Consider the following 25,741-nt stretch of genomic DNA (forward strand, 5'->3'; position numbering starts at 1 on the left):
GTATAAATCGTTAAGAGCCCTTTCATTTGGTTTTATTCAGAGCATTAAAACGTTAATCAAAATAAGTCAAACTTAATTAAGGATGCAATAAGCTTATTAAGTCGGAAGGGAGCGGAATCAACCAAAACTTTGATTCCAGAAAAGTCCTGATTCATTTTGCTGGCAAATCTAAAGTAGATTAATGCCAGAAAATACTGGACAAATTGCTGGACATTTTTTTGCTACGTTATCTCAATAGATCATGTCATGCAATGTTCTATCAGATCTACAGTGGATCTCGTTAGACAGAAGCTGTCGTGGTCTTTTGCAAGACACGCGTAGGCATGGTTTCTAGTATATTGTAGGCTATTGTAAACGGCATGAGATGTACTTGTAATCTTTTCTAAGGGTGTGCTTTATTCTTTTACAGGGGATATTACCTTTTTCATTCCACTTTCCACTTTTTTTCTCGTAAGTTTGGATTACTTTTTACAACATGACTGCGAGCTTACAGTCCAAACACTTATCCCGCCCGTTTTGATCAAAATATTGTCATCAGCTGTCATTTGCTTCAGATCATATGCGCAGTTGTTCGTCTTCAAAAAGAAAACTAGACTAGGATCCAAACCAGAAAGAGTGCTATAACGACTGCACAGATTCCGACCAACAAACCCACACAAAACACAATGATTCGAGGAATATTCATTCCATAAGCCTTTCTTATTTCAGTATAATCACTTTTTGTCGTTGTGTACCAGAAATCTTTTTTTCCAAGAATGGAATGACCGACCCGCAAGTAAGTTGGTTAACGTAACGGCGACGGCAGGGGAAAACGTTTGCGCATGCGTGCACTTCAGCACGTTTTCCAAGAATTTCGAAGAGTTTTGAGTGAGAAAATAAATGTTTGTTTTCTCCAAGTACATAAAAAAATTCGCGGGTATACTTTTGTCAGACCAAGATACTGTATTAGCAAACACAATATGAAAGAATTACCCTTACGTTTCAAGCATGGACACTAAGTTTTAGCATTTTGTGAAGTCCAATTTATCAGGCATGTCAAATTTACATATGTTTTGAGTAATTTGCATACGAATTCAGAGCATGCGCAGACGTTTTTCACTCGTGTCGGTATCGGCTGAACCTGTGCTGTATGGCCTAAAATGGATGTATTCAAACTTAGAAGTGGGTCACACGCAACCTGAAATAGGCTGCTAGTATGCACGCATATCAAAACGAGTAGTTATGAGTTTGCTGCTGTTTGTGGCTTCCTTTAAAAAAGGAAGTTTATATCTAACATTCTTGAAAACCGTTTTTTCGTGCAAATATCGTATTGAATTACTCTAGTTGTATTGAGGAGAAATGTGAAGCTATTTTTGCTGGTTTTTTATTTTTTTTCTTGTGGTTTCCAAAAAAGAGGAAGTTTATAAATCTGACATTCTTGATAACTGTTTTCCTCTTTACGTCGGGTGATAAATTTTGTGAAATTGCGGCTCTTAATTACTCTCGGTTTGGCTGAGTTCTAGAATGTGAATTAATCATAAGTACAATCCGAGGGAAATTCTTTGTAGTTCTTTGGTATAAAGGTCAAATTGCGCGCGCATTTGCTATACCTTATAGGTGGGGAGAAAGGAATCCCATCTATAGCACAAATATTGGAATGAGCAGAAACTCGGTATATCTAGTTCAAGCATATTCAGTTATAGGTATTACTTGTGTAATAACCCAGAACAGGGATTCCATCTAGAGTATCATAGTAAATATTGGAAGCAGAAGCTCGGTATAACTAGTTCAAGTGTATCCAGTTAGATATGGTCGTGATTGATTATTAAGAAACACCAAAGATTTCCGTTAATATCATCGTCATTTAATGGCTGTGTGACGTACTTCGAGTAGAAAACTTGAAAATCTAGGTAACAAACAACATGAACTGAACCTGCGTCATCAAAGGTCATGGTTTAGTACGAGAACCAATAGCCACACAAGGTATCGTATCTTTAACTCGGTTGAGCTTAGCGCATCCACTTGAAGCCTTGCTATTTCGGTGGACGTGTGATTCTGCGCCTTAGAGGGCGTGTTTCCTGATTGATTTCAAAACGAGTAGAATAAAGAAGAAGCAGAGAGTGAGGTCTCGTTAGTTTAAAGAGGAAAGCATCGAACGTTTATCGAACTATCTGCGCGACTACGACAGGACATCGATTACCAAAGATCGTCGAATACCGAATAATCTATCACAGTAAAGCGACGAAGAGGTAAGAAAATCTACGTTGATTATCATAACCAAACTAAAATCAAGTGTTCTCATCAAGCTGCAGAAGACGAGGTTAAAGTTATATATATAGCTTTCATGAGATCTGAATTCCAAGGGATACAGCATTAGATACTGCTACTGCCTTTGAATGACCCAGAGTGAAATATTTGCAAATAACTGACATTTGGTAGTGTATGTTCATCATTGCTCGAAAGTCCCCGCAAGTTGCAGTGACAAATAACTTTGATTACACGATAAAAATCTTACTGTAGCTGTTTCTAGGGTTTTGGCTGGACGGCCTATAATGGGCTTAGCTGCTTATTGCTGTTTCCGAGCGTCAAATAGCTAGTTTCTTTGGCTCCACTGAGGATTTCTAATCGCATAGATGGATCCGATCGTACCAATCCTATCATTAAGTAAGTTATCTTATCTTTGATCTCGTATATCTATTAAAATACCATCAACAACTTGAAATATTCAGCGGTAAAACACATCTGTACTTGATATGCGACGTGCTAATTTTAAAAAAATTAGGCGATGATTGTTCCTGAGAAATTCTGCAAAAAAAAAAAAAAAAAAAAAAAACCTTTGTTCAAATAAGTGTCAATCGTAACAAGATATTCACAGAAGGCTGCACTTCTTCAGTAGAGCCGGAATGATGTACTCATCGTCGTCTATTTGGCGCACTTTTCATGGTCGATTTTTTTAAACTAAATTAGGTCCAATGCTCGATCTCTGAGGCACGCCATAGCAGTTAGTAATGTTCATCAAAGCCAGTTAAAAATCAGTATGAGTATAAAATTTGCTATTCATTATTGTTTCTCTCGCTAGCTTCGGCGTTCGCTAGCTTCGGCGCTTAGTGCTTGAGTTAAAATAAGGTTTATTAAGAGAGGTGGTGTTCTTTGCTTATCAAGATGGTTGTCGAGTAATCCGATTATGACCTAAGGAGCTTTGCATTCTGACCTTAAGGATTCTCTTTGATGAGTTCAATTTTGGTCTTCTTTAGCTCCTTCTAATTTTTAAGGATTTATACGGCTCAGAACTAACCGTATTTAGCCAGAAAATGTATACCGATGAAGTGGACGATGAAGAGTACAGAAGGTGGTCTTCATAGCAGAGGTGGACTGTCGTTTTTTTTGTTCAAGTCTCACTTGACCTTTATACACAAAGCGCATACACTTGTTTAAAAGCGGTGTCTATAGTGAAGTGAAGCATAAGAAATAATAGAATTACATTTGATTGAGGTCTGCATTTTTAAAGATTGAATAAAATATACCTGAAGAGTTCAATTTTTAATGCTTAAAATAGCTCTACGTCATAGTAACGGATGAAAAGTTACACTCCACTTTCGTTTTTAGCCAATATTTTTTAAACACATTCTTTTGTATCCTCCTCCTAAGCCTGTGCACCCCTCGTGGGGTGTAGGCCATCAACAACGTCTGAACGCCACAGAGCCCTGTCCTTCACCTTGTCCTCTAGCTGTTTCCAGGTATGATTTTTTTTATATGGAAAAAGAATATGATACACCTAATTGCAAAAACGTTGTCAAATAACAATATAAAAATAACGGAAAACCTTTTTCTTAGTTTTCTATTTTATTTATTTTTATATGATAGTAATTAGAAACAACTGAAACTACCGACTGAGAAATAAGATGTAACGCCTATCCGTCGTATCAACACAAGATTCAACTCAAATTCATTCAAAAATCATCGATCTCTGTGTACATGCCGCGCAATGAAAGAATAATCGAAAAAGACTATTAATTTAATGAGGCTCTAAATACTCAATCTACAGCACGCAATGAATATTTCAAATCGATAAAACATTTACCCCGGCGGACGCACTTGGTGAATCATCTGCACTGAAAAATGAGAGAAATTCTTTTATTCGTACGAAAAATACCCCAATCTTTTTACGGGGAAGACGTTCATCAAAGTCGCACTTAGAGAAGAATGCCGAGCACTATAGATCGTAGAAAACATTTTAATCTCGATAAGAAAATCAACAAAAACTCGCGCGCACGCAACGAGTCAAAAATGATGTTACGTATCTTGATATCAACCGAGGTTTTTCTTGAAACGCCGGTGTGGAGATTCCGCGCAATGAAAAGATAAAAGACAAACGACTCTCTTATAAATGATTTGTTAAACGGATTTTCAGAACAAATGCAACCCAGAGATAGAGAATCTTACGTGAGTGCTTATCGTGTATGTCTGCTAGTTGATAATGTTTTATCTCTCTCCTGCAGAAGCTAAGTAAGTGGATGTGTTTACGTATTTTCTGAGAAAGAAAACAAGTTAAATCCTCTAATTAAGGAGTTATTGCAAATACTTTATGGAATGATGGCAACACCCTAGAAAGTGGACGTTCTCGATGCTATATCCTTGGCTAGGGAATGGGACTATTTGCCGTCTTTGATATTTTTGGTATAGCATGCGTAAAAATATACCCTGCACGGCAAACGCCATAACAATAGAAAGAGAGCCGTAAAATACTGTTCGTGCAACACTTGTTTTGTTAATAAGATTAATAGACAATTGAAAAAACACTTGGAGAAAAAACGTATATTTTGCGACCATTTCACCCCATAAGGGGCTCTTCTGTGAGGTTCGCTATAATGACATAGGTACTTTATTCAGTGAACAGAGTAGAATGGGCGTGTCCGGAGCGGAGAGCATATAAATGCATAAACCGAGTTTTATCCCATTAACAATGGTCTAGCCAAGACGCGCGCATGTTTTTTTTATCAATCGCAGTAATCAGACGAGTTGGCTTTACTTCGCCTAGTAGCGACCTGGCACCATAGACCATAGCAGAGTCAAGGTCTTGCAAGACAAAGACCCACGGGTATATATTCACCCTCCAGCTACAAACGGATAGATGAGGACTTGATACACATGGGGGGAGGGGTGGGAGTATATAGTCAAAAATGAACTTCGGCTGAAATAGGAGATCGATTAGATTACCAAGTGTCATTAGTACTGTTTCAGTAAAATAACAAAACTGGGTGATTAGAATAAATGTTGCAACAACAGTCCTGGCCCAAAAATGCCAACACTTCCTTTCCCTGTCGTCTTATGACAGTCCATTTTATCGCTTTATTTATGTACAATTGTATTTCATTAATTCCGCATTATTTCCTGGCTTAACCAAATATTTTGTACCCCAACGTTGACTAATATGTTGACTAATCCAGTAAAGACGTAGTCTATTAATGGTTTAATTGAATGGTATTAGTGGACATAGAAGCGATTTGATGTCGGTAGTGTTTATCACCCGGCTACATGAGTATTGTTCGTCAGTTAACGAGTGTTTGAAATAGTCTGTGTATAGTTGTACTACTGGAGGTATTTGCTCTCACGGAACACGAGCCCGTCTGTCTTCACTATTTAGTACGGCGGACGTAAAAGACCCATTGCAGACACTGGCGATGACCGTCTTCAGTTCCTATATTTACTACAGAGTCGACATTAATTGGCGAAACTGTTGTAATACACGTGTCTCTTTCCTCGAGGGAAAAGTTAATGAAATGAAATAAAAATACTGTGATAGCAATGAAGACAGCACAACATCGATGATGACGACAAGAACAAACCAAACAGAAGTATGACAATATCTACAATATAAGTTGCCATGTCCTAGCTTTTTTGTTAAGTTTTTTTTTCTTTTTTTCTTTCTTTCTTTCTTTTTTTTTTTTTTTTTTTTTTTTTTTTTTTTTTTTTTTTTTTTGCCGAAATATGGAATAAGTAGATCTTCGCTAATCCTAGAATAAAATGCGACGGGGAAAAAGACACAAAGCATCTAAGACCACCGTGATGAAACTACATACACACTTAGCTTTATATCAATAATATTAGTATCGACTGTTGAGTGGTATGACAAATGGGCCAATGAAATGTTAGATCGTACGGAATTCAAGACGAATTCCTGGATGGATTATGATCTGTCAGTAAGTAAAGGCAGGCATGTCCAGGCAGATATTGCCAGAAAAAGAACATAGTCAATTATAGTTCAGGGTGTATCAGCTCGGTTCCATTTATGGAATTAATGCCCATAAGTGCTGTATCGTTTTGCTCCCCCACCCCCCAACCCCCCTCCCCATGGTTCCATGAAATGCTCCGGCGATGCTGGTTGTCCATAGTGACTTTTTGTCTATCCAAATACACAATAGCACACCTTGAAGCAGACAGTACGTGCATTATTGCAATTTGAATTCTAGTAGATAGTTAATTTAGCGTTTTCGGTCCAAAATATTCCAGTATTACATTCCCAGAGTTGGCGTGAACTGTGTATACCCGTGACAAACGCTTGACATCATCCTTTATTAATTTGTTTAGCAAATGTTGAAGTTCAATAATCTCGTCATATGGAATACCAATCTAAAACGGTGACTCGGAGCTGCTTACTAATTTGCGGACAGTCAGTAGGAAGAGATAATCTTCATGTCAGATAAACACAAGAAACATGAATTAAGGAGGGGAATGGTTAGGAAACCTATTGTTATAGGTCTTTGTTCGCTTTTGATGTTGAACCGGTCTTGACCGTGCACAATGTTTGATTTATGCTCATCCGAAATTGCAAAATAAGTAAACATAAACTTTGTCTATGGGATTGTTGTAAGGAATATTCAAATATCTCTTATAAATCTTTAAGTATTTTGAACTACCAGCCAAAAGAAAAATTTTGGTCTGTTCACTCAACCATTGCCAACAACGGTAAAACAAAGGATTGTGCAGGGTCACGCTTGAAAAAAGTGAACAAAGACCTATAACAATACGTTTCATAACCATTCTCCTCTATTAACTATGAATAGAGTAAGAGATCGATGAACAGAAAATACCATGTGTTTGTGTTGATGAGTGGTGTACGTGATGTTCGTGACTCGTTTGTTAGGAGCGTTATTGTTGATACCAACCTTTCGGCTGCTTAAAAAAGGGACAAAAAATTACGAGGTATGGAAGATCAGAAATCAAAAATATGGGAGCTTTAGGAATAAAGAATCAAAGGCTTGTGTAAAAATAAGGAGTAAATAGATCTCTTCAGTATCTTGGGCGTTATGTTTTCCCATTTCAGACCACGTGTCAATCAATCTCTAGAGCATCTTTACTTTGTTTAACGGCTGCGTATAAGAAGACGCATGAATATGGAACACAACTCAATCAAAGAATCATACTCAAGAAAATGACACGTGGTCTGTAACGAGGAAAATCATTACACCCAAGCTTATCGAGGAAAACTGTGTGAATCAAATGTTTTCGATGGTGTTTACTGGACTATCTCGGTGTAATATTATAGTACACACCAGATCAATTCGATATTGAAGTTTAACGTATATTGATTAAGGGGGAGGGGGAGAGGTCGGTAGTTCAAGTTGATTTAACGGTCCGGCATAAGGAAGACAGACTTTGAGACATAGCAAATATAAAAGTGGTTCATCAGATGAGCTTTGTAGTTTTTTGACATGATGGTTTAACAGAATAAAGAATCAGTTGTAGCAAGTTTATCAACATTGTACGAACAAACAATAGACATTCATTTCTTCAAAAAACTGATTTTTTGGCAGACTTAGAGACGTGCATGTTCTGTTTTTTATTTCATCAATCTGCGGAAAGCCAGCCAGAGATTCCATCACCGGTCTTAAAGATTTCTTTCCGCGGTTTGCGCTTTTATTATTATTAGATCGTCATGTAGCGAACCAACATATCTGAGCGAGCGACAACCGGCCAAGAGCTAATTCTGGATGGAAGTTTTTAACAGACTTTTGTCATCACAGAATTGTACTGTCCTCGCCTCATTGTTGTATTTGTTATTATTGTTTGAATCTTCTGAGTATTTTAGGTTAAAACAGCGTTTATCTTGTTGGTCTTATACGGTCTTTTAAAAGTTTCGTTGTTAAATTTATAACTGTTCCTCTACTGTCCAGTGAATGAAGCGCGAGTCACGAACGCCGTTTCAGTGACGTAATTTTCTACTAACCAAGGCTTCTGTTATATTTCAGAAACTTCTTCGCATTTCCGTAACCCGCAACCAAATTTGTATTGCGTGTGGTGTTGCGATCTTCGAATCGCAACCTTTACAATGTAATTTTCTGGATTAGTTATATCATCTTCTGCAGTGAGTTCTCACGACATTTCTAAAGACCTAGACATTGGGCTTCGTTACTTGAATAACAAATACTGACATTAACGTGCCACATCTATGTCACCTGTGGCCACCCACTCATTCAAAAATTCAAGGATCCTAAATTAAATTTGATAAAGAAGATCCCGTTACGATTTGCTGTGTTCAAACTATTTTCTTCCTGGATTTGTGGGAATCACCAGGAAAGGGCGCGTTGAAGTATTTCCTTGTACGTCGCGAATTTCCAGTTAAATATTAATGTTTCATTCCTTTTTTAATTTTGGAATCGTGTTTAAAGCTATCGTCAGTTCTGTGGCTTTCAAATATGAATCAAAAACTACTTACTTGGCTGAATGTTGTTTATTTTTTGTTAAACGAGTCATGAGAGCTCGTAAACGGTAAAGAACGAGATGTAATGACCTTTGAGGTTCGGTAAGTTTACCTTGGTAAAGCAAACCGCCGCGACCACGAGCCTCTAAGCTCCATTCTTTCTTGTTTAGATAGTTTATTTAAACAACGGGACGATACTCCAAGTATGCGCAACTCGTGAACTATTTGGATTCGTCTTCTGTAGTGATGTTTTAGTTCAAAACTGTACCAGATGTACTTGCGTCTAAGACAAGGCTAATGCTTGCTGACCTCTGTAAAATAACATGATTGTAAACTATGATATTGATTTAATCGATATGAAAAGATTGCATTTGCGAGAATAGAGAGAATATAATTGCTCTTCAAGCAAATATCATAGTCTTGTGTTCAGAACTTTTTGGAAAAAACAATACAAATGATGGGCACCAACCCATGGAAAAAAGGTCTTTCATTTCAGAACTGAAAACGCTAACAAAAATAGAAGTCATACAAAGTGGAGTGCGTTCGTTCGGGAAATGGGACAAATTTCTGTTCCCTTTCTCCCGCCCTAAGTCGGTCGTTAGAATCTTTGCGCAAGATCTAGATGATAATAGTTGAACTTCGTCTGATGCTGAGACGATTATTCTATAGTTGTAATCATTTGTAATAGTTGAAAAAAGGCTGATAACTGTGACACGAATTTTTGCGCGACTTGTTGTTCAGTGGGGTATTTGACACGTCTGTGCCAAAGTGTTGAAGCAACATTGACCTGGAGAATGACCTTTGCTTTGAAACAGATCACCGACAGCGAGGGGGATTGGGCATTTAACTTTCATCAAACCAACAAGCAGTCCATTATCCAAAGACCTGTCATTATAATCCACTCACTTTTTGGGTGTACTATAGTTATCTGATCCAGGAGCAAGAAGGCTGATTCTAGGTAGTAGCGTATGGTAATGATAGGTAGGTAGGTTTATGCCTATTGCTCATGTCCTCTGTGGGTGATAACTTGCCGAACGCTACGTCCCGACTTCCGTGTAATGAGTGAAACAACCCACATCCGTTCTCCTAATCAATTAACGCTCAGCATATTTTTCGATCTACAGGTCTACACGGTTGATTTTCACTTTACTTCGCATCGACATTTCATCGCAGTAGTTAACTGCTTTCGTTGAGCTCGTTTGAAGCTCGGAGGTCTAGCTGACTTACGTGGAGAAACACATGATCCGAGAAGCGAGGCACTGACCCCAGCGAGTGAGTTCTCTTCTTACTATATCATCAGTACGAGTACATCCGTTTGACAAATCAACCATCCAATAGCGGTAAAGTGATCACAAGGGTCTTGAACCACGGTTATTACTTTACTATACTAGCTGTAGAAGGTTTAAGCTCGCCCTTCGGCCTGAAAAGTGATTACAATAAAGTTCAAATCTCAAGCTCAGATCGGACCTGAAAAACTACCAATAATTCTTCGTCAAAACACTACTCTGAATATCATATTTACTGCTACAAGAACAAGGATATCTCTCAAGTACGGCAAACACAATCAAGCATCTATATTGGTAAGCGAGTAGTTATTTTAGACCACAATTTGTCGATCTAATGATCTTATGCGAATATTCTTTTACATAATCTAAGTTTGTATTTTCCGTTTAGCTTAGGTTTTAAAACAAGCAAACGAAGCTTTGGTTAATGTCGATTATTACAGCGTAAAATTCGAAAGACGGAATGTTGATCAGATATCGAAAGGTGAAGAGTATAACACTGTCTCAGCTCACTCACTACGATCTTCAGTTATCATCTATTTTTATGAAACAGCTATTTTATAGTCATGCATTATCAGTCTGTAAATTAAGCGCAGAGGTCGAAGGATGTTGAAGTAGCCAGCGATTACTCTGAAGTTCTAAATGAACTTACACAATCTTCCACGGGTAAACCGGAACTTTGAATTAGTAAAGAATGTGAGCTTAGTTTACACTGTTTGAATAAAGATTTCTGTTGATTTGCAGACGCGATTGGCTTTAATTCCACAGCAAAACAAAAATATTTACCCACTCCACTGAAAACCTGACTCGCAAACAGTTCTAAATTTTGCTACGAGTTTGTTGTTGTTTCTACGCGTTTGACATTGACATTTAACGAATTGTGGGATCAAATATCCTAGGTGGTCAGTTCCCCATTCATTGGCTCGTGTTCTTGTAGATTAGAGTCACCGTTTAGCGCGCTGTGTATACATATAGTTCATCGCGACTGTCGAGAAAACAGGTGATGTATATATCCATGTTAGAAGCCAACATATAACTGTTCTTCACTTGGGTAAATACTGCGCGCAAAATCTTTGCTAAGCCAAAAAGACCTGTACAAGTAGGACTAAACAAAAACCACTAAGTGACCTTGATATCGTAAAATATTTAATGACAGAAATCTTAACATAATCTTGATAATAACTTGAAAACAGAAACGCTTAAGACCGGTGGAATTCAACTTGGAGTTTTGAGTGAAAATTGCGCGCAGGTTTGGGGATTTTTGTTGTTGTTGCATTGATGGTAATGAGTGTGTCTCAGCAGAAATCGTAATCCTTGCGCGGATCAGATGTCATCAGAAAAGGAGCGCATGCAGCGAGAGTGTCCACGAGTTGTGTTTCTTGTGACTGTCTTATCGCGGCGTTGGATTAACGTATACCCTTGTTTCCCAATCCAGGTTCACAATCTGTTGATCGCGAGTGGATTAGAGCAACAACTATAGAATAAGGCAAGACTCGACAAGAGCACGTCCCCTTTTGGGATCGCAAGACAAGAGATTCACTGAGTACTTAGGTATACTTGATTATTATTAAATCAAGTCAGTCCATTTATACTGTGGTTCTGACATCTTCAAGGAGGACATATCGCATTATGAAATTCCAGAGATTGTCTTTGGTTTTGTGGACTGTGACACTAGCTTTCTGCCTTGGTAAAGGCAAAGCGAGACGAAATCGCCTGCCGATTCCAACATCCCTCCTCGTGCCTGATGCTAATGGCATCGACGTGATTCTAGAAGCTGAGGAGTTACTCGAGAAAACCAAGATTTTCAGCGATGATCATGACATGATCAAACGAATAGCCATAGTGGAAGCTTCGTTTAACAGGACATCCAACGATGGTGGCTTGTGGCAAGTCGAGAAGTGCATCTTTCGGGGGGTGACGCAAAACCGGAGGAAATACAAGCAACTGGCCGCACTACAGAAACTAGTGCGTCGAAGATTGGGAATAACGTGGTCGAGAGTGCGGCATTACGATTTACGGCGACCGCTTTATTCGATTGTTGCTGCCAGATTGTTTTTGGAAGTGGCGGTCGATTCGTATCCGAAAAGTTTGAAAAATCAAGCGCATTTGTGGAGTGAGAAGTACCACAAATGTACTGAAAGTGGAAAGAACACACGGTCGCCTCCGCCAGACAGAAAAAGAAGAAGCGAAGACGTTTACATAAAAGGTAAGTTCGTCTCTTTTAATTTTAAAAAGCTTAATTGATTTGGTTGATTAGATTCTTTGGGAGATATTTTAAATAGTGGATGTCCCTCGGGCTATCCCCAGAAATCTGGTTATACTATTGTAAAGTAGCCCTAGGGTATCGTACTTTATCGGCCGGCCACAAAGGCCACAAAATCATTGGCCGGGAATAATCTTACCAAGGAAGGTTGGCCAAAATATTTTGAAAACGCAAAGTTTTATTTCTTATCTTCGTGGAGGCGAAATTGTTTTAAATACGAGGGATTGTTTTGGAATATGATTGGACATTTGGTGGTCTTCCTATCATGTAATCAAAGAGGTCGGCTTTCCTTACCTAAAACGGTCTTTATTTGACAAAGTGTTGAATTAACTGTGGAATGAAAATTCTGATCCCGACCGGAAACGGACTCACTGCCCTCCGCTGTTCTGTTGTAAGCACAAGAACAACAGCACTAACTTGACGGAAACCATCTTTTCAACTCTCGATCGAACTCTCATTTAACACAGTATCTATTCAAGAGCTTGTTTATTTGAGGAAACTGCTTTAAAACTTGAAAGAACGAATATGTATTCATACATTTATACTCCCAAATTCTCGATAGTGATTTACATCTTGAACTCTTCTTTCGTGCGGTCGAATGGGCGAATTCAATTCACACTGTATCGAATTTAGTGTAGACTGTCTAATTTACTGGATACCAGATGCCATAAATCTGGTTCGTTTACTAAATATTGGAGCCAGTAATCTTGACTTTTGATTCTGACCTTTGATTGAAGATAATTTCATTTTTTGACTCAATTCTCTAAGCGATTTTCACTCGAATACCAAAGTTTTCCCACGCGCTTCAAATTAGCAAATTGGCGCGTTTGCTAATGGTTCAATAAACTCGTAACTTTGGTAAACATTTTCAACTTCGGATAAACAAATATGGTAGTTTAATAGAATTATCACACTTGTATCCGACATTGATTACTTTTCTCATGAGAACCACTCGAAAATCAAGCCAGAAATCGCTCTGTCAGTACAAAGCTGAATCCCTATAACATTTGAACGCTTGCCAACAAAGGCGATAGTATCCTAACAGTAACCATCTCAACTGAATAATGCGTACATCTAAGACTTTTATTGTTTTTAATTTTAAGGAGATTTTCTATTTCTTATCGTTATAAGATTTGAATTAGGATTAACCCACTCGTTTGATATTTTTCTTTGATAACCATCGTCATTTGAACCAAAATATCCTCTTCAAATGTTTTCTAGTAGGTCATAGAGCCCTTGATTTGATTACTGATTGCTTCCTTCGAAGGCAATCGAATCCAGGATAAATAAGAAAGACTATTTTGAAACAGTAGATATTGGGTAAGAGTGGAAGTGCTTTGATAGACGCGTTATTATTTTTAGAAAATTTATTCTTTAGGGATCTTATACATTATTCTTTTCCGGTTGTCGTTCGTTCCTGTCAACTACTCTGTCTCTTGTTACTGTTTGTAATAGCCTATAGCCTCAGAAATAGCAACAAGAGATCTCTTTCACTCACGGAATCACTAATGCTACAAAGAAAGACACCATCAGTGTCGCAGCGTTAACCTTGCATTTTTAATGAATGTTTGTTTTTGGTGTTTGAAAAATTTGGAATCAATGGACATTGTCTGTCGTTAGGTGGGATTCTCATTTCCTATGGGATCGGCTTATGGTAACTTATGTTTAAAGACTAACTTAACCGTTCACTAACCCACATGGTTTGAGAAGAGGCAACACTTGGAACACGTCCTTGGTGAGTGGTTCTGGTCGTTGATGATCGTGTCCTGTATGTGTTTGTCATGTCTTTAGTATAACGCTAACGGGTAGACTGGGAAGGATGAAAGGAAAAAAGGAAGAGACATGTAAAGAAAGACTGAAAGGATGGTAGGAAGAAAGAGAGAGAAAGAAAGAAAAGTAAAGAATAAACCAAGAGAAACATAAGAAGAAGAAAGAATGAAAAGAAAAAAAGAAAAGAAAAGAAAAGAAAGGAATAGAGAACCATCGAAAGAGAATGAGAGAGGGAAAGAAAGGGAGAAAAATATAGAACCAATGAAACTTAATATAAATGAAAGAGAGTGGAAAAAAGAAAAGATCGAAGATGAAAGGAAAAAATAAAAAAATAGAAAAGAGATTCGCTTCAAATTCCTATAGATTCAAATACTTTTTCTCATTAACCCTGAGGTCTTCAAAGATCAGGATTTTGTCAAAACCTGTTCGACTCTTATTATTACAAAGGTTCTCAATAATTTGGCACTAATAATCATTCCATGTACGGTTTTCTTGTCCCTGACCTGAACCTCCAAGCACTGAACAAAATATCAGTCCATTAAGCCAGTCTAAAATGGCTTGCTGCTTTTACGAGTATATAGCGGGTCACATTAAGGTCTTGCCTCATGTTTGCATTGCACTATTAAGTTATCTTAGTCATTTGTTTGGTTTGCCCACAGTAATTTTAATGGTTTAAGTTGGTTTTGTTAGAAGGAGGGAATCTTTGCTCCAAAACTTATTAGATTCAGTGATTGCGGAGAACGTTTCAGACTTAAATCTTTTCTTATTTCGCTGCTCTGTTCAGCTTCTATTTCTTGTGTTCCTTGTAGTACCTATCTTCCCACAGACGTAAAAATGGTTTGTTTTTTATTACAAATGCATATGCACTAAGTAAACACGAGTTAGAGTCATTACATGACAACATAATAGTGTCAAAAAAACCTTTTAACAACAAGATATAATAGTGAAAAATATGCATTTACTTCAGTTATTTTCAACCAAAATGTCTTGGGTATAGATCTAACAAACTCCTACCACCTAGGACAGTGTAATAAGATTCCTAATTTAAGTCCTTTTTTACGTTATAATTTTCGACTTTTATTTCAAAGAGCCGAAAGATGTTAGAAATGTTTCGAATATTTCATAAGGACCTTAACCATTTTAATTTCATAACGTCAACAGTTTAGCAGACTAATTCAAATGTTATCCCATCAACCTTTGTTTGATATTTGTGCAGTAATAGTTTGCTAAGTGTTTCTACATATGCCTAATAAACCCAGATTGAATCTCTCCTATTCTTTAGATCGGCAGCTAGTCACATTTACGTACACTGCCCTCCTTTCACTTACACTGCTTTCCCGTCTGGAAATTATTATGTTACGGAAGGGCTATGCACGAAACAGACACTGGAACAGTCTGTAATTTCATTTAGGAATTTTGGACTCTTTTTATCTTCATATATAAAGAGCACCTGTGGTCTGTTATCTTGGTACCGGGTACCGAAAGCGATACATGAGGCGTCCACATTGTCTTGTTTTGTTCATAGTTACGTTGATATGTATATTGTTCTGAGAGGAGAGGAGAGGAGAGGAGAGGAGAGGAGAGGAGAGGAGAGGAGAGGAGAGGAGAGGAGAGGAGAGGAGAGGAGAGGAGAGGAGAGGAGAGGAGAGGAGAGGAATACAAGTTTGTCAAAAGAGGTTGTTTTATGAAGTACTGAATACACTCTAGCAATTCATAACCATGTTTAGTCTCCGTGAGGATTGTAACTAGAGTCTTTCAGAAGACGAGTCAAGGCCAAACCAACATGGTGTACCTCTTGTACATGTAGTATAATTAATGTGTTTGTGTAGATAATGTAGAATACTTTTCTTTCCTTTTTGACTTAAATTCACAGTAATGCGCTGTTCCTTATCAAAATGCGGTAGTTTTTTTGCTATTCTGTTGTTTTTTTGTTGTCGTCGTCGTTGTTGTTGTTTTTCAGTAAAGCGTTTTTTAAAAAAAATTGGTTTCAACAAAAACTCTCTACAGTTTTTCCTTAGTCGTGTGTGTGTTTTTTACGGCCTCGTAGGCGTGTGTATTTACCCTTGTATATTCGATCTGGCTCTGCGCGCGCATATCGTGTTATACGTGACCAAAAGAAGTTCTTCTTGTTCTAATTATAGTTTATCTATTGGCGCAGATTTCCCTCTTAACGCCGTATGAACGCAGTATGACAGAAACATAGAGTAGGAAATGTTCGGTACCTTTGTGTTTCATGTTCAAAGTGCTTCGGATTAGCGGACACAGATTTTCTCTCAAATTTATTTGAAAACAATTGTAGTTTACGTAAATCATTCATAATACGATTATAAATGACTGGGCGTATTATTTTATTTTTCTATGTTCTAGTTTTCTTCTTACTTTTTCGGCCATTTTTGGCTATATTTCTTTATTTCTTTCTTTCTCACGTTTGAAATTTTAGCAACCAACTTGGTCAGAATCATAGTTTTATTTATGTTGAAATGCGACCAAGAATCTTAAATCCTGAAACAGCGATAATGCCTATCAATACCAATTAACCTTTATTTAAAATCTTGTTAAAAAGACTTGCATATTTTCAGGTTAGCACATCATCAAGTTCACTACCCCAAGGATCGTATTCATTGAATTCTTTAATCTCTTTATAAAGCCGTAATGAAAAAAGGGTAAATTTTACATCGTGAAAAGATGAAAAAACTTGCTGACGTTTCGAACGCTAGTCCTTTGTCGCAAGACCAAAGAAATGCGGCTTATTCACATATTGGGCACTCTTAGTTCCAACGGGATTAATGAACGCTTTGCTTTTAACTAACCCACTCTTTTGTCTTTTGTCTTTTGATTGTTTGTTTTTGTTTCCTTACCCACCTTGTTCTCATTGGTTTCTTTTGTCTTATTCTATCATATAAACACTCCTTTCTACCACCTCTCTCTCTTTTACACCGACGAAGTACTAGCGTTCGAAACGTCAGTAAGTTTTTTCATCTTTTCACGTTGCATAATTTACCCTTTTATCATTACTGTTTCATTAGAAACACCGACGCAGCTCACACTAATTTCTAGCTAGTTATCTCCTCTTTGTGAAGGCCTGCGCTTCAAATCAAATCAGATAACTCTTTCTCTTACTGAGATATATTTCTTAACTCATCTACTTCGTGAGTTCGTGAATGTAGCATTACACTCAGGTAAATGGGACCTAAATAGTAGTTATTTTCGTAGCTTTCTTGTAGAATGTTCGCTAGTGAAAGAATACGCGCTGTGAATGAACTTCAAAAATTGTGAAAATGATCGTTCCTTAGGCGTTGAGGTTAACACACAGCATTTAACATTTTTTCAAGATTTTTTTGGTTTTTAGGGTGACCTTTTGTTTTAGGATTTGCAGTGCTAGTAAGCGTAACGAGGCGCACTTTTCGTGATCAAGCGATAATGAGTTGCTCTGCTCGCGTGAGAATTGCGTTCTCCTCACTCACCCTCTCTCTCTCTCTCTTCACTGAAATGGAAGCCCCACCCAATGATTGTTGCACAAGCTTGCACAGAAGTAGTCACCACTGAAGGATTGAACAGATACATTACGCCTGATATAGCGTGACTGTTTCTAGAACATCGTACCACTCAACATGACTTCTATACAGCTTTCCGCGGTTCTTACCTACATCGATACTCGAACCTTCACGAAAACCTCGACCGAAAAACCTCAATAGTAGGCAGATTAGGATTCCCGTTTTTCCTTCCCGCAAACGGCAAACGTGACCACGTTTTCATCGTTTTCTACATTTCACTTTACCTTTTGCAAACCTTCACGACAAAGACAAGTATTCAGTCTTTTGTCTATCTACTACTTGGAGATTTTTGCGATTCCTTTTCACTAATTTTAAGGAATTTTTTAATGGTCAACTGACGTTTCACGTTTGCCGTAAACGAGAATCTTAAACTCTGTAGCAGCTCAATCAAACCCACGAAAAAAGCTACTATTATTTATCAACCAAAAAAAACCCTAAAACTATGCTGTTATTTTGAAAACAAGCTTCTTAAAATCTTTAAAACATTTTTATAAAGTTTCTGGAAATAAAATGCAGATTTGAACAAACAAAAAAAATTACAAAACGTTTGTGCGTGAGTGTGTCTAGTACACACATGTTAACATTATAACACAGTTCTCTCTGGGGCTATAAATCTTGTAGCTCGGGGCGATGACTTCCTAGTGAGGTACTTTGGAACATCTTAAAGGGATTAACTTTATAACTTATCAAATTGTATTTAGTAACTCAGTAAAGGATTGTATTTCCTCCAAATAACAAGTTTGATTGTTTTTATGTTCAACTTCACTTGGTGACTCGGAAATGATAAAGTCAATTCAGCATTTTTTTCATAAGTGCAACTCTGACCCGCACTCGATTAAGAATTGCCGTTATTCTAATTTCTCATCAAAAACTCTTTATTTCGTCTAAGGCTACGTTTACACGGTAATGGATGAATTTTTGACCGTTCAAAAAGTTGTACTTTTAGGAAAATCTCATGTTTTAGCAAGCACGAAGAGATCTTTGCGATAATTTGCAAAGTTCCACTCGCTATTGGTCTAGTTATCGTTATAGGTGGTTCCTTCCAATCGCTTTCTAATTCTTTATTCATTTGTTTTTAATCTTTCTTCCTGAGTGTTATAACGAACTTAAAACGAAGATAGGAAGGGCTCAAATAAGCATTTCCTTTGTATCAAGTATTTATTAATTAAGAGTGTTGTTTTGGTTGATAGAAAATATCTTACACAAGTACTCAAGAAGTGTTTTTAAAGTGTATCGGCCAAGTTAAGGCTCATCCTAATTTGTCAAATGGAATTAAATCTAACTTCAAATTTAGTTTCGCGATCGAAATTCGGAATATTCTTAGCATTACTAGCTGACGTTTTTTGTTTTGTTTTGTTTTGTTCTTTTTTTTGTTCTTTTTTTTTTTTTTTTTTTTTTTTTTTTTTTTGCGGTGTATTTTTTTGTAAACTTGACTGATATTTTTTCGTTTCTTTTCGTTGCAGTTGTCAAGAGCTCCTGTAACAGCGGTTACAACAAGTGTACACACTTCTGCCACGAGCTTCCCCAAGGCAAAACAGCTTGTAGTTGTCGCAAGGGATTCGTATTGGATTCAGATGGCAAGTCTTGCAAAGGTGACGAGATAAACGGTTTCCTGTCAGTGTTGATTTATTGTCGTGACCGTCGTTCAACTGTTTTTGGAAGTCGTTTCCTGTTTTTGCGTGTTTAGAGGTCGTACATTCTACGACCTAAAGAAAATATAGTTTAAAATCGGGTTTGAATTGAGTTTAGTGACTACAAGTACACTTTTATGAATTTGCCTTTGTACTGTAAATCAATATCAAGCTCATAAAAAAGCTTTTTCCTCTCCTTTGGTTTTTCTATTGTTTTTTCATCCATCGGCAGATCGCTTTTAAAACGGCAAATTTTCGTCTCTGCTTTGTCTTTATATTAGAAAAAATGATTTAATATTTTTTCATCAGCCAATTTCTTTTCTTAACGAATAGAATCGGTTTTCTCAGAGCCAGGGTTGACAAATCTTAGCTCCTCAGATCGAGCTATTCTTCGTTTGCAATAGACGTCATAGCCGCCATGTTGGAAGAATTTGACAAAAGAATTTTCAATGAATTCTTTTGTTATATCTTCCAACATGGCGGACATCCCTTTTGTTATTGTGCTCGCTTGGGATTGATTGCAAACCAAGAATAGTCGAAAGATTTTCATTCAAAGTAACTATTATTATTGTCATTACAAATATTTTCCCTGCTCATTCAACGAGAATGTCTACATCTTATGTTTTTCAAAGGTGCATCGTTCGTATGACTGGAATGTTTTCAGTCTTTCGCTTTATAGCATTACAGCTTTAACCCAAAATCTGAAGCCTGTGTTTCTGGCAGTCAGGTCAAGGTGTTTGAAGATTAAGAATCAGCCAAAACCATTAGTAAACAGATGGGGAGATAAATTGCCAGCTTAAGTTGTTGGTTTTAGGTAAAGTGACGGATTATAGAACATCGGTGAACCTAACTGTAGATTATCTAGTATAAAGTGGTATTTATCCTTGGCGATGTGGGTGATACTTGGAGATATAATGATGTGAATACCAGCTAAAATAGTTTGAATACCACTAGGACAAGCCGTCGTAAAAGGAAATGCAGTCGTTTCCAAATATTGTTCGTCTCATTTTAGAATTAAATAGTTGTTTTTTTATTTTAGAATTAATGAGAGTGAACGACGGTGTGAATTGGGATTATTGATAAATTGTGAGTTCAGCGGCTTTATGAGAGAAGAGGGGAAAAAACAAGAGTCTTAAATATAGGGTCAGACAACTATAAAAGTCTAGGAGATTTGGCAAAGTAATATAACCTCGATCAGTACACTTAACTTGTATTTCGTCCCATCAATATTTTGCACAACTCAATTTTGTTACATTATTGGATTTACAGGACCTTCTTGAAAATCTCTATAGTGAAGAAGTATCCTGTTTAGATATTATTGTAAATAAATAAATTCCTGACAACATTATTCCCAGGAGTTACAAGTAAAATGAGAAGCGCTTCGAATTTAAATGTCTACCATATCTGCAATGGTTCACCAATCTCATCCATTTTCTCATTGTTTCGTTTACAGAAAATAAAAACCCGTCAGATGAATTGAAGCCCATATGCATCAGTAACGGGAATCAATGTGAACATTCCTGCACACGAGAAAGGGGCTTGGTCAAGTGCACGTGTCGAGAGGGGTTTATCCTTCATGATAATGGCTTCAGTTGTGTAGGTAAGATATTCTAGACACTCATTTCCATGGCTAAAGGGATGGGCGCACTTAAGGGTCGTGGTCTAGTGCGACACCTCGGGAGGGGGAGGGGAGCAGTTCAGAGCTCCAGGCGAAGTTAATCCATACAGGCGTTAGTACAGTATCAGGAATATCTACTAATGGAAATATCTGTTGTGTTCTCTTGGTAGATTTGGATGAATGCGAGTACTATCCATGTGACCACGACTGTCACAATACACCAGGCTCGTTCTACTGTACTTGTAAGAAAGGATACTCCATCCAAACAGATAAACTCAGTTGCAAAGGTATATTATCACCACGAGAATCAGACATGATAGCATGAGGCAGCTAAAATGAGCTGTTTAGAGTCGAAGTTTTTCTTGTTTTACATACTAGATTCTTTGCAAATGTGAACGCTATACCAAGACCTTACAGGATTGACGATATCCGTTGAGCCAATCGCAGTCCGCGACGACACTTCTCATTCAATCGTATTGCTTAGACAGTAATATCACGGTCACGGCAAGTGACCTGCTCTATTTGTTTACGATGAGGCTTGTGATTGGATAGAGAACGGGGGAAATGTTTATAGGGTAAAATCAGAATAGCTTGAAAGAAAATCAAATGTTATAGTTTGTAATATCCTTTTTTGTCATTGACTTGACAGAGGAACAACTCAACTGTTCTGTGAATGACATCGCATGTTTTGACCGCTGCCCTAACTGCCCGTGCCCAAAAGGAATGACACGAAGAAATGGCCATTGCATAGGTGAGTCGTGCATCCGTTTACTAATGAAACCAGTGACAGATTAATTAACCCTCATGATTTAGTTGCGATTTCACACAAGACTGTCGTACTTTAGAGGCCATGAACAATAAAACTCTCAATAAACAATTGAGCTATGAATAATTTTTCCTATATCAAACCTTTTGTGAGACAAGGAAATAATACTCAAGGGGATGGCTCGTGGTCTGAATTGGGGTGAAAATGGTAATGATTCTATTTCGTTGCGAATATTAGGGAAAACCGAGTTTGACGTTTCGTCACGATTTTGGCTATAATTCAGGTTTAATTGCTTTGAATTGTGCTTAATGACCTCCTTGCTCTTTTGTCTGAAATGGGAAAACATTACACCCAATGTAAAGAGGTCTATATAGAGCAAGGCTCAAAGTATTGCACTATATCATGAAAGCCCTTCTCTTCTCCCTGTGAAGTAGCAAACGAAAGAGCTTTCTTTCTTTCTTGCTAAAAGATTGTACACACACTACAATATACTTAAACATCGGTATGTAAAGTTTGCACGCCTTGCATGAGAAACCAAATCCAAGCGATTAGGATAGAACAGAATGTTCTGCATGTCACTCCAGTATTGCATGTTGTGAATGATTGCATGTGCGTATAATGCTTTGCAGAGATAGACGAATGCTCGTTGTATAAAGGCGTGTGTCATCACAACTGCCTCAATACTCCTAAAGGATACCGTTGTGCATGTAGTCCGGGGTTTACGTTGGACGAGAATGGCATCTCCTGCTCAGGTCTGTACGCATGCCTCTCGCTTCAGAATGCTCGGAATGAATGCCTGTATTTCTCTTTTGGAACTAATTTTGGAATCTTATTTAACTTTGAGAATTCGCTAATCTAAACATTTTGGGTGATAAATTTAGGCCCACTTTTTCGGAAGAACCGACTTCGTTTTGACTGTTCTCCGTTGATTGTACAAATCGGAATTACAAGGCATTCCTTGTCGTTGAAATTAAATATTGAAATTCACTTCTATTTTATTGTTGATTTTAACGTTTTGATTATCTTGTACTGAAGATGAAGACGAGTGCAAGACTGGATCACATGGCTGCCATCATAAATGTCTCAATATTCCCGGTAGCTACTTCTGCTCATGCGCAAAGGGGTATAGATTAGACGTTAATCTTAGAACATGTGTTGGTAAGTTTTACTTTCAAAGGTAAATAATAGTTATACGAACGACAATGCACTTACATTATTTTCGTATTTTGAACAGATATTGATGAATGCGCGTTGTATTCTGGGATATGTAAGGGTTCATCGAAGTGTCGAAATACACTTGGAAGCTACGAGTGTGAGTGCCCGAGAGGATTCATTGGCCATAATCAGGATGTGTGCATTGGTAAGGCATGGGTTTTTAATTACACTACACTGCACTATACTGCATTGCACCACACCACACAACAACACACCACATTAAACTACAGCTACACCACATTACATCACACCACAGTACACTACAGTGCACTACACTACAAAACCACACCAAACCACACTGCACTACATCCCCCCCCCCCCCCCCCCCCCCACACACACACACACTACACCACATCCCGCCCCACAATGTACCAGACCACACCACAGTTTACTACAGTGCACCACACTACACCACACCACAAAACACTAAATCACATCACAGCACACTACAATATACGTCAAGGAATTATCTAAAGCAGTCCCTACAGACTGTATGCACAACACCACACAATACTAAAACATTACTCTACTGACAATATGCAAACATTTCACACCACATCACACCGCACTTCACCACACCAGCGTCCTAAAAGAATACTACACCTGTTATATTTATTGCCCTAGATGATAATGAATGTCTGAGGAACAACGGAGGGTGTAGCCAGAGATGTCAAAACCTACCCGGTAGTTACCGATGTTCGTGTTGGCATGGCTATTACTTGTCACCAGACAGAAAGACTTGCTTAGGTATGTTTGGATATACTGTATGTAATAAGACTTTCAATACACTGCTTTATAATGCCATTTATTATCTAAGGGTTGTGATAGCTGGTATCTCACTTTCGATTGCTGTATAATCCATCCATCCATCCATCCACCCACCCATCCATCCATCCATCCATCCATCCATCCATTCATCCACCCATCCATCCATCCATCCATCCATTCATCCACCCATCCATCCATCCACCCATCCATCCATCCATCCATCCATCCATCCATCCATCCATCCATCCATCCATCCATCCATCCATCCAATTATGTATACTAAGCATATTGTATCTTTGTTTTCTAGACATAGATGAATGTACCCGGTACCGGGGATTATGTCACCACAGCTGTATCAACACCCCCGGGGGTTACAAATGCATTTGTCCCCCAAATCAAATCCAGCATGCTAATGGACTGCTCTGCCTACCGTCAGCGTGATACACGCATGCGCATCGACATGGAAGGCCGCGTCTCATTAATACACCAAGGGCGTGGCATCCACCATAGATGGTAGAAAGAAAGTCAAAGTAACAAATGAACAAATGGACTTAACAGACTGGCGATTTCTTAATTTATTTTTGTTCTCATAAAGTGTCGTACGTTCAGAAAGACAACTGAAGACGAAACTTATCGACTGAACTTTTAACAATTTTCTCAACAAGACCTAGAATGGGACGTCAGTAACTCAACTCCATTACTTCAGTGGGACTGATAGATTTTTTAAAAAATTCAAAAGCAAAAGATGGAAAAAATATCCTGCCTTCAGCATAGAGTTCTGGCGAAGGCACAAAGTTTCGTTACAAAAAGACAATTGCATAACTGGGACGCATGCGCGTCGTTGATGCTGTTCGCTGACCACAAGAAACTGAGGACCATTTGACTTGCATCAGGTTTCTGGTGAACCAGATATTTCGATTTGTCAATTATTTCTGAGACATTAGCCACGTACGATTATTTAGCTAGTTTGCAGTGCACTATTCAGCACTAAATTATTGCAAATGCATATTATATTTATATTAATTCATTAATACGCAGAACAAAAAAATATATGCAAAATCCACAAATCGTGCAGGCGGTTGTTCATTCAGAACGCCTGCCATTGTATAAATGTTAGCCCTGCTAGTGAAAACCTTGGGTATTGTAGTGTGGATTTTAAAGTACACTTCTTTTTATCTCGTTTTGTTAACTAAACGACAGTTTTAGGATGTGGAAGAATTATTTTATTGTGGATTTTAGAAATACCTACACTTGTTCTACATCACTAACGTTTTAGTGAAGTTTGCATTGCCTTGCGGTACACAAAAGAGTAATGCTTTTTAGTTTGCTTTGCTTGGATTGCCGTCATTTTCAAATGAACGAACTGAAATAAAATTGGCGGCCATTTTGGTGATGAATACACTCCTTCAACATGACGGCAAAGACTGGACTTCGCACACATGCCCATGTATAAACGTTGAAGTTTTCTGACATTTATACCACAACTTAAACATGAGATCTTAGCTTTTTTCTGCCCATTCTATACTATTTGTGCGTGCAGTCTTGTCCCGGTACGAACAAATATTTTCGCCTTTGGCGCTTATATTTTACACTAAATTTTTTTAACATCGCACGTAATCTGATTTAGCAGCTTCTCTGAGTAGCCATCCTCCCGAGTTCATAGTATTTCATTTTCTCATTATTACCAATTTCTCTATGAGAATGTTTAGGGTATAGCATTTCCATGCAATAACGCCAATTACGATTCGTTGATTTGGATCACGTGATTTCTAGAATCCACCCAATGAGATGCCTTGTAATAATGCATGATTTTTTATGGTTTGACAATGTAATACTGGTCTGACGTGGTGGTTGTCAAATCACCTATGGTATTGTACGTACATCATTATGAATTAAACACAACATCTTAGTATAACATTTGATCAACATTTGAGTATGGTAGACTGGTAAACAAAGAAAAGATACTCTAGAGAATGACACGTGGTCTGAAATGGGGAAACAGTGGATTAGGTGTATAATAGACCTTGATACCGTGGGCGCAATATTTTACCATCAATAATCATTTCTTTGTTTGCCGGTTGCGCACGAGAAGACACATGAATATGGATACAACTGAAACAAAGGATCTTATCAAGAGAATGACACATGGTCTATCCACAAGGAACATTCACTCTTTATCTAGTGATCTGTGCC

At 37.8% G+C, this 25,741-nt stretch overlaps 1 protein-coding gene across 6 annotated transcripts; it reads left to right on the top strand.

The window, feature by feature from the left end:
- Positions 1-1,972: 1,972 nt before the first annotated feature.
- LOC116307690 (uncharacterized) lies at positions 1,973-25,463 on the top strand. 6 transcript variants are annotated; one of them, XM_089038876.1, is made up of 11 exons: positions 1,973-2,228; positions 11,399-12,169; positions 19,014-19,142; positions 20,635-20,781; positions 20,970-21,086; positions 21,449-21,550; positions 22,195-22,317; positions 22,601-22,723; positions 22,800-22,925; positions 23,405-23,527; positions 23,856-25,463. In XM_089038876.1, exons 2-11 carry the CDS (start codon positions 11,593-11,595, stop codon positions 23,987-23,989), a joined length of 1,701 nt encoding a protein of 566 aa, XP_088895002.1. In that variant the 5' UTR covers positions 1,973-2,228; positions 11,399-11,592; the 3' UTR covers positions 23,990-25,463. The 6 variants fall into 6 exon arrangements, with proteins under 6 accessions (XP_088895002.1, XP_031573838.1, XP_031573836.1 ...); XM_031717976.2 differs by lacking the exon at positions 1,973-2,228 and adding an exon at positions 9,973-10,260; XM_089038879.1 differs by lacking the exon at positions 1,973-2,228 and adding an exon at positions 10,428-10,447.
- Positions 25,464-25,741: the final 278 nt, after the last annotated feature.

Source organism: Actinia tenebrosa, unplaced genomic scaffold, assembly GCF_029948245.1.
Source record: "Actinia tenebrosa isolate PJP-AT-01 unplaced genomic scaffold, QUT_ActTen_1.0 PGA_scaffold6__47_contigs__length_16458017, whole genome shotgun sequence".
NCBI classification, from domain to species: domain Eukaryota; kingdom Metazoa; phylum Cnidaria; class Anthozoa; order Actiniaria; family Actiniidae; genus Actinia; species Actinia tenebrosa.